Source organism: Myxocyprinus asiaticus, chromosome 43 (assembly GCF_019703515.2).
Source record: "Myxocyprinus asiaticus isolate MX2 ecotype Aquarium Trade chromosome 43, UBuf_Myxa_2, whole genome shotgun sequence".
Lineage (NCBI taxonomy): Eukaryota > Metazoa > Chordata > Actinopteri > Cypriniformes > Catostomidae > Myxocyprinus > Myxocyprinus asiaticus.
In genome coordinates, this window is record NC_059386.1 from 35362692 (window position 1) to 35375387 (window position 12696).

Consider the following 12696-nt stretch of genomic DNA (forward strand, 5'->3'; position numbering starts at 1 on the left):
ATGGGTAGTTACCTTAACGTATACGGTAAAAAATTATAATATATTTAACAATACAAGCAATTCTACGGTAATATATTGTGAAAATATTAGTTTATATATGTAAAAAATATAATTTAACCATGTAATTAATGGTAAAAATGTATATCATGTTTAACCTCATGCGACACCGCGTCCACATGCGTGGACGTTTTTTTGGGCTTCGCTATACGCAACTCAATTTCATTTCATTTAAACCAAGTGATCTCAGTTCAGGACACTTTAGGCTGTCAGTAAAGGGTTAAACTCATGTGACAAAACAACATGCCGATCATAGCGGCTTTTAGTTCGTTTTTCAACACTGCTGAAGACTCCGTTGCCATATATATATATATATATATATTATATATTATATATGCATGCATTCCTGTAGTTCAGGAGCATAAAAACAACAAGGTGAGGGGTTCATACTGCAAAACATAACATTTTTACCAAGTATTTTTTTTTCTTGTTTTCAGGTAACATCCTTAAAACAAGAAAAAAAAAAAAAACTAATTGAAAAGCAGAATGGCTTGAAATATTGAGTCTTGTTTTCAGAAATATATATTAAAATTTGGTGGGGTTCATGCTTAAAACAAGAAAAAAATGTGTGCCAGTGGGGAAAGAATATATACAGTGTATGTGTATATATATATATGTATACACATTGGCAAATAGTTTTTCTTGTTACAAGCATAAATGTTACAAAATTTTGTTAGATTTCTCTGAAAAGACTTAATATCTTGTCATGTTGCTTCTCAAGTAAATGTGTCTTGTTTTAAGAATGTTTATAATATTTTTACTTACAAGACAAAAATACAGAGCAAGAAACTGATTTTTTTTCTTCAATGCAATTCCTAAGGAATACACAATCTACATTAAATGTCTGACAAATGCAGAATTGTAAACGTAAATATGTGATGTGTCCATCGCAAATTTGTAAAGGAAGATTTTTACATTGTCGCACTGCTTGATTGATGCAATCTGTGTCTAATTTTATGACCTGGAAAGAATCGTTTGATTGGCGACTCAGATGTATTGACTAAAATGAATGTTCCAGAACGATCCGTTCATCAGCGTTGGATCTAGTCATGTGTACATCTGATTATATTTCTCCTCACACAGCACAGGACCAGTAAAGTGTTTATTTGACTGTTTACAGACAGAAGTATTTAATCTGTGCCATTTTGAACTTTGAACGAAAATATAATTACTGTGAAAGATGAAAAATGTTGATATTGTTTAGAAGCTCACTATAATCTGGCACTTATTATGTGTTATTGACTAATTGGATTACATTGTAGTTTGAACATAAAAAAAAATTTAATAAAATAATTAATGAGTAAATGTATTATATTATGCAAACATTGTGTGTATTTTTGGTTAACAGTTTTTCTTGACATAGGATCATGAATCGCGTGTTAAACCAACTTCTCAGTGTAATTCTGGTCCTATAACACGAAAGCAGTGCTTTTGAATTTCCAAGTGTGGTGTCATAAATATTGCGCGCACCGAGCTGAACAAATCAACTTTAATTATGACAATCTGCATCTGTTTTGCTGCTGTGAATTCATGATGTAACATAAACAAGAAGTTAACTGTTTATTAAGGTGTGTGCTTAGGGGGAAAACAGATTACAGCCGGTTTCACTGGAACGCTGACTTTACCAAGAAACAGAATTACAATTTATATGCAATCTGTTTCATTTCATATGTATGAGTTAGCAGGGAATTATATTCATGAACAGATTTGGGATTATAAGAACTAATAAAACGTAATAACAAATTGGTCGCAAGCCCAGAATGGCAATTAAATTGAGATTGCTCTATGTGTAGAACTGTAAAGATATATATTCTACATCTTTTTGTGCACTTTCCATGCATGAGTGTTTCTTCAAATGTTCCTTTTAGCTCTGTACATTTCTAGAAAGTAAAACCCTGTTAAAGCACTTTCATTAGTTTATTACATTTGTCTACTAATAATGTCCATCAGTGTATGTACATGCGTCACAGGAGATTTGTAATTTTTTCTGAAAGTCATTTAAACAATAAATAAATATAAAACAAATCCTCAAAATAATAATAATAATTCAGTATCATATTATAATAATAAAATTGACTACTTAAAAATAATAACAACTGGGTTTCAAAATATAACTGAGTGAAGTTGTATTTTTTGCACAAAAAATTACTTTGTCAGTAAATATTGCTTTTTTTATTACTGTATTGATGTATTAGTGAATATAAATTATATGTATTAACCTTCTGAGACCCGAACATGACTGCTGTGTGCATCGTCCATTTCCTTTTTTGATTTGTAACTAGTAGCACCTAATAAACATGCAAAAAAAGTAGAAAATTTGACCAGAGTTTTCCTAAAAAATGTATGTCCTCATATGTGGACAGCGGGACTCGGTTGTGAAATTTTAAATAACACTAAGCTATAGAAAGTCAGATTTTTTTCATCAAATAGTTTATGATGTGTCCAGGAGTGTTGATTATTCATGTTTTTAGACGTTACAGACATTACATCAGAAATTAGCATAATTAATTCAGATTCAAAGTAATGTCCAGCATCATCCAATCACTGTCAACCATGTTAAAATAAAATGATACATTATAAATTCTGAATCTATGTACTGATTATCATTGTCACATGTCTGTCAAACATGTTGAGTGATCCAAACATCATCTGCAGCCTGAAACTGAACTTTTGATCAGATTTTACGAGTGAATGCACTTAACTGCATAGAGAGCTATAGGATGCTCCCTTGCTCCCTATTTAGTGAATGACTTAACCTCCAGTGTGCTGTCTATTTGAAATGCACCTTATTTTCATCCTAACTCCATATAAAGCCTCCAATTTTTCAGCTTTTGGATGAACCCCTTTATTCTCAATGTGAAAATGTACAGTAAATATAGGAATGCATGAACTAATGTTAATAAATAGAACCATACTGTACAGTGATAAAATTAAATAAAATGTATATTAAAATGAAGGGAAATGACTTCATGATATTCAAAATAACTAACATGTTTTTTCAACTTTTGAGGGAATAATGTCCCAAAATCCACGTATGTGGACATCATGTTAATCAGCGAGCTGTCACGTAAAAAATGAATGAATTTTTTAAAGCGGCATATCAAACGAAACTATAGACACTACTCTTTATAGCCAAACAGGTTTCAATGAAAATATTTTAGAGGTTTCTTATCAGAGGCACTTTTGTTGGCTCTGCGCCCGTAGAAGCGCTTCACGAAAATCGACGGCATGCTGTTGTGTCATGTGACTCGGTGCGCCAGAAGTTTAACCCTTAAATGACAGTCCTTGCAGCCCCTGACCTTTGTGAAGTTGAGAAGCCCTGGTCTAGAGTCTTGTGAACAGTATTCACTCGGTTTTTATTCATTTAAATTATGCACTGCGTATAGCGAAGCCAAAATAAAACATCCATGCATGTGGACGCAGGGTCGCATGAGGTTATATGAGAACTTAAATACCATTCTTCATAGTGTTTATTTAGTGAAAAACTGTAGAAAACATGCCTTTATTATCTTTAACTAGCTTTTTATTCAATTAAACATTTTGAATCTAATCGGCCACAATGGCTGTTAAGATGAATAATCACTTTTATGTCATTTCTGAGCAAATAAATAATTATCGAGATCTATATGAAGTATCATCAACATGGCTAAAAAATATTGAGACATAACTTTTGGAGCCATATCGTCCCGCCCAAATCGGACAGTGAAATATTCAAGGGGGAATTTGAAGAAACACCAGAATATGGTACAAAACTAATTTTTTCGAACAGTTGTTTGAAACTAGGTGATCAACCTTCAGACAATTATATTCATCCACACTTAAAAATGTCAAATTTTGCTTTATTTCTATTCACTTTGAGGATTGCAATCTTTGCAACTTGTTACTAGAATATGACAGTCAACTGTTCTCAATCAATAAAAACACAAATAAAAATGATATAAAACAAAAAAACAATAATAGAATGATTAAGAGGGTTGCAGATTTAAAAACAGTTACTGGCACATCCATTTGTTGAAAGTGCACAGTTGCACTAATTAGTTTACAGAGATTTCTGTTTTATCATAATACAAATGTTTTATTCACTAATGTGCTGGAGAAAACGATACTTCTATACGCTAATATTAACAGAAGTGCAGATCAAATGGCAACGCTTAACTCAATAAAATCATGTCATTATAGGCATTAGCTCTGGACTGCTCTGCATACTGTAATAGATCATCAGAATAACAGTGCTGATGTGTTTTTATTTGCCATTATAAATCAGTGATGCTGAAGATGGCTGATATATTCAGCTACTGTAAAGACCATCTTTCTTTTGTAAACTCTAAACCGTATTCTGACTGACAGCGGCTTTAGCTGAAATCTAATTACAGTGCTGAACTATGGAGTCCCTCTCAATAGTGCTCACACTTTAAAACAACTCATGTGTGAAAGTCTTAAACGCTGCCGACATTAAATATTTGAGTGACAAGAGCTTAATTTCACTCGGAATCTGTTTTATGGCAACACTGGCACCTAAAAGGCCCTTTTCACTTCATTAAATACTTTAATCCATATCAGTGTAAATCTCAACCTCTTCAGATAGTATACATTTGACCTTGCATCATTTTTCTAAGTTTCCATAAAGGGGTCATATAACAAGGAATCACCTTTATCTTGATCTTTAATGATAATAGAGCTCAATATACCATAAAAACAGTAAGTTACTGTAAGTTTCAGACTTCATAACATCTAGAGTGTCTGAAAAAGTGCATACGCCCCCTAGTTCATATTTTTTGTCCGTTTTCCTGGAGGAGAAAGACTGTAACTTTTAAATGCAAAAACCTGCCAAGTTTATTTTTGGAATAAATTATCGCAGTGAAGAGCTCAATGTTTCAATGACAGGACATTATTTGTGTGTCCGGATCTAATAGGTTTTTAACACATTAATCCAGTGCGATTAATTATACATAACGCGTAAAAAAAAGAAGTCACGCAATTAATCATGTTCCCGGACCGTAATAAGGAATATTCTTTAAATCTGACAATTCAAGCTTGCAGTATCACCTGTTTTCTCCAGGGGGCAGTAAGCGAAACTCCAGCTGTATAGACAACGAGCAGCTTATACAGAGAACAAACCACACTTACAGACAGCAGACAGCACAAGATGAGAACACGTTCTTGCATTTAAACACAGCTTGGTGCGTAAATCTCAAGATGTGTTTTTCTAAGTTTCAAACTTTATTTAACTTGACACAGCGACCTAAAAACGGTATGTTTATGACGTAATGCAACCGAGACGCTTTAAAAGCGTCTGTCTGACACAGGTGTACATTGACCCATCCTTAAACAAGCCCTTATAATAAATCTCGGACTGACTGATGAATTAAATTGCAAAATGGATTGCTGTGAACTATAGACTAATGATTGGCTTATGTTCATTAATATGCAAATAAAAAATATATTGGATTCTAAAGCCACTTTTTGTATTGTCTTTTTTAATACTTGTGTGCCAAAATAATGTAATGCATTAATTATCTGAATTATTATTTTTAATAATATATATATATATTTTATTAGTAATTTAAATAACTATTTATAATTATTTCATCATTATATATTGAATTACTGTTATTTGAGCGTCTAAGCAAATATTTATGTATGCGATTAATTGCGATTAATTCAATTAATTAATTGGCATACCATGTCATTAATTCCAATAAATACGTAATCGATTGACAGCCCTACCAAAAATACATTGAAAATGTAATTCACACAAACAATTATTTGAATACACAGCTATTATGTTGAACATGTTTTCAATTTCTGAGTTCAAAATTCATTTTGATATTTTTTCTGGGGCTTAAAGTAAAAATGTCACATGGTGTAACTGACTGGAGACGGTAAAAAACTAAATAAATAAGTCTAATTTAAAGCTGACATTCTTAAAAAAATATATAATTTTGGCATGAATAGTGCAGATTTTTTTAAATTATTTCTCCAAATAAAAGCAGTGTAACATTTTGTTTAAAATATGATTAATATATGAAAATATTTTGTCCACCAAATCAAAGTCAGGTGATGTCACCAACATGTGACAGAATATCAATATAACAAATATCAGATATTTTGAGATTGCTATGAAGACATATGTCATATGTGGTAACCCTGAGAAAACAACTTGATATTTGTGACTCAAATTCATATTTGTAAAAACTATGTTTTACCTTGAAAAATTTGTTTGAAAACTTTATTAATGGTCATGTTGTGTACACTTGCGATCAAGGTGTGAGGAAAGTAATACATTTTACATGATGACCACATGACAGTTTTAGTTATTATATATTATATTATATAAAGCTGTGTGTATCAAATATAATACACAATGTTTGACAGCTCCTGTTTCACTCTCTGTTCAAGCTGGTGAGCCAAACAATCTATGGGATGTAACCATCTAACTCTAATTTTGGGATAAATGACAGCTTATTTTAATAAAGTAAAAGTGACAGTAATGATTATATTGTGACTGATATTTTAAAATGAGTATTTGCTGAATATAAGCAACTTGTGCTTGGTTAAACATTTGTATATTATTTTATTGAAGAAAAAAAAAAAAACTTTTGAAATACATGTATAAAATATGAAACAACAGGCTTTTGTATCTCTCAGTCACCATTACATTACATTCATGCCCACCACAAAAAAACAAAAAAAAAATCTGAGCTTCGAAAATTCATTTTATAAGATATATTTAAAGTGTGAAGTAATATTTCTGTGTATTTTCATATATGCAGTCTGCTCTGTCATTATAAAGCTATTATGATGTCATCTTACCACAAGTTCCCGAGTCCCAGTGAAAAAAGTTTTACAATGTAGTTTTTGGTGCATAAAATGACATTTAAAGCCTTTAAAGTTAAATAAATTTTTTGGTAGAAAATGCTATAAATGTTTTTCTGGTATGAAACCAAACTGGGCATAAACATACATTTCTACAAACTTGACAAGTGTGTTTTAAACTGGATTTTTAAAAAGATGTCTCATTTTTATCATCCTTATTTTCAGTAAACGTAATGCCTCAGAAAAACCTTTTAATCGGATGAATTAAAGGAGGATGCTTACAGCTGTGGCAGGTCGCGCCGCTGTATCCTGTGTAGGAACAGTTACAGTGAAATGTGCTCCAGGACTGCGAACACTTCCCCCCGTGTTCACAATGACTCGGAAAACACCTACAAAAGAAAACAGAGAACATGGAAAAATGCACCCTTTGTAGAAAGTTACACATGGAGTGACAACCTTGATGTTGGTTTTATCCCATCATGAGTCACTTGACATACAGTATAAGACAAATGCTGCATGTCAAATACGTAAACAGTCTCATGGAAATGCCTTTTATTGCTCGAGGAGCCTATCCAGAACATTTATGGAAACTAAACTCACTCCAGAAAAATTATGATAATGACGTCACACTCATGAGCTCATTAACATAACATATTAACATACCACATTACCATATCAACATCTATTCAAAATTCAGACACTTGACAAGGATGTTGTTACTCATTTTTTACATGCAAGCTTAGCCAATCATAACAGAGGTCATTAAAACATACTGTTGTTTAAAAGTCTAAACAGTCTATTTTATTCTAAGGATCAAAAAGAAGGTGGAAATGGTCATGAAAAACTAAATTAGCCTCGGTCTTGGCCCCTACAGCTTTGTTTGCGATTTCTGTAGTGTCTGTCAGGATTATCATATTAGATCAAATGCATACTTTGGTGTGTTTGGCACGTCGTAGTTGCATTCATCCATTCTGCATCTCAGTCTCTGTATGTGTCGGATCATTACTCGCTATGGCAGACTACAACAGAACAAAGAAAACAGACCACGCTGTGGCCCGGTGTGAAGCCGACCTCTGTGGTTCTGTTCTGCACCTCTGTGATGGGCCTGAATAGTGCTGATGGAATCCAACAATCGGACACAGCACTCAGTATGTAAATGGCTTATTTGAGCCAAAAAATGTGGTTTCATATTTGTGAGGTGTTCTTACAACCATTTAAAGCCAGACAGAATGAAAGGAACACTTGATCCGAAAGAGTTTATAAAGATACAAAAGTGAGAGACCGGAGCCGAGAGTGAATCTGTATCACCAAAAAAACAAAAAGCACAGCCGCAGTTTTGAGACACAGAAAGAAAGAGCGTTTGGATGGATTCTGATCGACTATCATTCTGACCACAAATGGAGATCTGGTGAAAGATGTCTAAATTGAAGACTGGTAATCTGAGCATGAATAATCTACTGGGATTCCCGGGAGAGCTGAAGAGGCTGGGAATGATTTAAGACATTGTGACATGACTAGAAAGGCTTCCCTTAACAAAGCAAGAGAGAGAGAGAGAGAGACGACTGTTAGAGATGGATGTTGCCTTGAGTCACTTAGTAAACTTTGTACTTTTAGGGAAAGTTGTGCGTTATGTTCAGAATTGAACATTGATGGCTTGAATATTTGATACACACATGTGGGCAGCACTGAAACACCCCTTTCAATGTTATTAAATATAAAAATAATATAAAATAGACCAACTCCCAGTCAGCATATAGCCAAGTGTGGCTTGCGATCTCTCAAGTGTCATCAATTAGAGGCACCTCATAACAACACCAATTATATGCCCAGCAACAAGTTTACTACATATGGCATGCATATTTCGCAGTGTGGTGGTTTGGGACAATATTTAATGAAAATTGAGACGACATTTGCAGAACGATCCCAACTCCAATTTTGTCTGATAGGATTAAGGCAATACAGAAGATGGGGCGGGTTGAACAATCAGATTAAAAGAGGCGTTTCAGCGCCACCCACACGTGCATATCAAATATTCAAACCGTAAACACATTTTTAATACAATGAACGAAAACGAAAAACCAAGCCGTTTCCACATTTCAATTTATTCCTTTTTAAATAGAAAATGACATGATCAACAGAAAATTAGTTTGTATCTGCTAATTCTGTTCATCAGTGTTAAAACTAATAAGAAGAAACCACATTTTTCGTTTAAAATTTTTCGGTCAAAAAAAGAAAAAGGAATGGATGCAAAAGGTACACGGACAAAAAAGCAAGCACAACAAAAAATAAAGCAAAACAAACGACTTCAAAGAAAAAGCAAGGCAAAGCAAACAAAAAAACAAAGCAAAATAAAACACTAAGCACAACAAAACAAAGAAAAACATGAAAAAAAAAGCACGCACAACAAAAATCTAAAAGCAAAACAAAACGATACAAAGAAAAACAAAGCAAACCAAAAAAAAAAAAAAACAACAGTAAAACAAAACAAAAAAGCACAGCAAAAAATGAAGTACAGCAAAAAACATCCTGGTTACTTTCGTAACCTTCGTTCCCTGATGGAGGGAATGAGACGTTGTGTCGATGTAGTGTCACTCCCAAGGGGAAGACACCGCGGAGACCACACCCCGCCCAGAGAAGGGGGGGGGGGGTATTTTGAGTGGAAATACGTCACATGGTCTTACCAAGTCTTGTCGGAAGTATGTCATGTGGAGAAGTCGCATGGTAGGTCCTACCCGAGGGGGGAGGAGTTTCTACAAACATGGTGACCGGGGGCAGAGAGTCCTCTGCCAAAGGAAGACGCAGTTTACTGACAGGGAAAGTTCTGTTTCACCGGCGAGAACTGCTGGGCAAAGTCCTCAACGGTGAACTGGGAGACAGGGTGTCAATGAAGCTTCCCACATCTCGACCAAGTTGAGCCATAAGTTGCCTTACTGGACCACTAGGGTGGACATCGCCTTCCCGAGAGTCCGCACCATGATCTTCATCGCCCGGAGAGCGAGGTCGGTCGCCGAGCGCAGCTTCTGCATCAATCCTGGGTCAGAACTACCCTCGTGCAGTTCTCTTAGTGCCTTGGCTTGGTGCACTTGCAGGGAGAGCCACGGCATGCAGGGCAGAGGCGGCCTGTCCAGCGGCACTGCAGGCCTTAGTCACCAGAGACGATGAAACCCTACAGGCGCTGGACGGGGGTCTCAGGTGGCAGCGTTTTGCGGGCACAGGTGCACCACAACCGCTTTATTCACCTGGGGAAATCGCCGAGTACCACCTGGCAGCCCCACCATCGAAGGCAGTGAGAGCGGATGAGCTCAGAGACCGGGTCCGGGCAGTGAAAGATGCCCGCCGTGACCTCGTGGGCTCCTCATGCACCTCCGGGAAGAAAGGGACTGGAGCGCGGCGTGGCCATGAGTGGCGCTCCGGCCCAGGAACCAATCGTCAGACTGCGAGGGTTCGGGGGTTGGGGGAGGGTTCCACTCCAGCCCAACACACGCAGCCGCCCAGGCAAGCATGGCTGCCTGCTGCGCATCAGGCTGAGACTGGGCTACCGCACCCAAAGGTGGGAGCCCAGTCGAGTCCTCAGCATCAGACTGGACAGCCCTCTCTCCAGTACTGCAATCGAGAGCTCATCCACTTTGCGAGCACCGAAACGAGATCGCGATCTCGCCCTGAGACGAGCCGGCGCTCTCATCCCGGCAGGGCAAACGAGCATACTGTGGAATGGGAGGTCCGTGGGGCTCCCATTGGGGTCCCCAAATCGCCCCAAGTGCTAACCGACGCAGCCTCAAACCCGTAGGTAGAAGGACCGAACATTTCCAAAATCCAAACAATTTACTCTCTCCAACTTCTTCTACCGGCCCCTTTTGCAGTGACTTAATCACTCTACAACAACAGGTGGAAAATTACTAATCAAAATAAATCATAAATACAATAGTAAATATACAAGAATAATAAAAAAATAAACCATGACCTCTAGAAAGTTTAACATAAATCTCATGATTTTTTGTTTCAACGAACGGCTTCAACAGCGACTGAATGGACAGAATTTGATGTTCTGTACTTTCAGAATTTGGACATGAACTTTATTACCATCTGCTGGTGAAATCTCCAAACTGCAAATGCAGCAAATGAATTTGGACTTTGCACTGAGTTAAGAGGTGGTATTGAAACGTCTTAGCGCAACGACCAAATTCTTAGGAAAATAGCAAATTGCGCTTTGCACCATTTCATTTACATACAATACACCCACAGTAGCGCAAACACTCCCACCCGTGACCAGTTGCGCTTTGTGCTGGCATGAAAGTTGCACTTAGATTTAGTGCTCTCACGAAAATCTGATAAGACATTGTGCACTGTCATAGCACATTGCGCACTTATGAAAATAGAGCCCTAAGTATGATTTGGGTCCCTCCTTCAAATGTAAGTCTATGGGATTTTTTTCACCCGTTTTATCGTCCACCAGGCAAAAAAATCTGCAAGTCTGATCTCTTTGTAAAGTAACAGCACATCTCATGATTTGAGGTATCATTCATGTCTGGAGCACAAACTCTGTAGGCCAACTTACACACTGAAGGTTTAACATTTGTTAGAGGTTTGTTCAACTTTACGAACCCTAATAATGAGCCATAGTAAAAGGGATTCTTGATTTATCAAACACCACTAAAATCTCTTGAGTCTGAAAACTTTTGTACCCTGCAGCATGACAGAATAGAAAATAAATCCATTCAAGCAGAATTTGTATGAGGGCAGGGAGCACACAACTGCTTGCAGAACAAAAACGCAACAACGGCTCTGAGCTGCAGCTTGACAGCGTCGAGACACGTGACCCGCGCTGCCCTTCCAGAAACTCAACTCTCTCTGACAGCAGCCAGAGGTCGCTCATCGTGACCCTTATCACTGAGAGGTGACAACCAGCAGCATCCCATAAGCCGAAGTCACATTCAGACAGACACATGCAGCAGGTGAGCGAGAAAAGGCGTGCATCTCTGCGACAGGAAACATGACATGAGAAGGACTTGAACCTTCAGCCATGAGTTCGGGAGGTCAACCACAGGTAATTAGGACAGACAGAATGCAAGCCAACTAACGTGACCTTCAGCAACCTTATCAACAGAAACAGTGAGGAGAGAGGCGAGATGCAGGAGACGCAAAACAAACAACATTAAGGGTGACTCGAAATTTGCTACTTGTACTCAAATGAAAAAAATGTACCAGAGACACAGGCATACAGTAAGTTAGATTGGAAGAGAGTGAATGGCAAGAAAGTCTACGATTCATGCGCCATTCTCCTCACAAAGCATAATAAAAGCTGAATTTCTGTACTCATAATGAGAAATGAGTCTACAGGTGTGGGAGACTCAGTGAAAGTGTTGACGATGCAGAAATTCTCTTTATTCTGTCCATTATTCACTTTTACAATAACACACACTCAGCACTTTAAGTCAAAGTGGACACTATATCACACACTGCTCCGACACAATGTCACATTAGAATCGCTCTTACACACAAAAACAACTTCCTCATGTGGCCCTTTGCTTGGCACCTTATTTAAAAATAGGAAAAACTAAAAAAAATTGCTGAAAAGATACCAACTTAGTACATACTGAATACTTTGTTAAAACAGAATGTGAAATAAAACACATGCAATGATAAAAGTTTCAAACAGCATACGCTACACTGTAGTCACATGACTTTGTTGCATGTTTAAAGGGCCGTTCACACTGAACGCGTAATTGCGTCAGTCAGTACTGTTTTTCAAATGTTTTTCTATGCATGCGCTAGAAAGACATTTTTACCATTGCACAGCATCTCGTTTTTTTAGCATCTAGTGCA

General features: G+C 36.8%; 1 protein-coding gene across 1 annotated transcript in view; it reads right to left on the reverse strand.

Annotated features, from left to right (window-relative positions):
- Positions 1-12696, reverse strand: part of cntnap3 (contactin associated protein family member 3) — a 163134-nt gene that overhangs the window by 39656 nt on the left and 110782 nt on the right. Inside the window, exon 11 of the mRNA XM_051686355.1 lies at positions 7156-7262. Coding sequence (XP_051542315.1) covers positions 7156-7262 — 107 coding nt within the window. The remainder of the gene's footprint in view (positions 1-7155; positions 7263-12696) is intronic.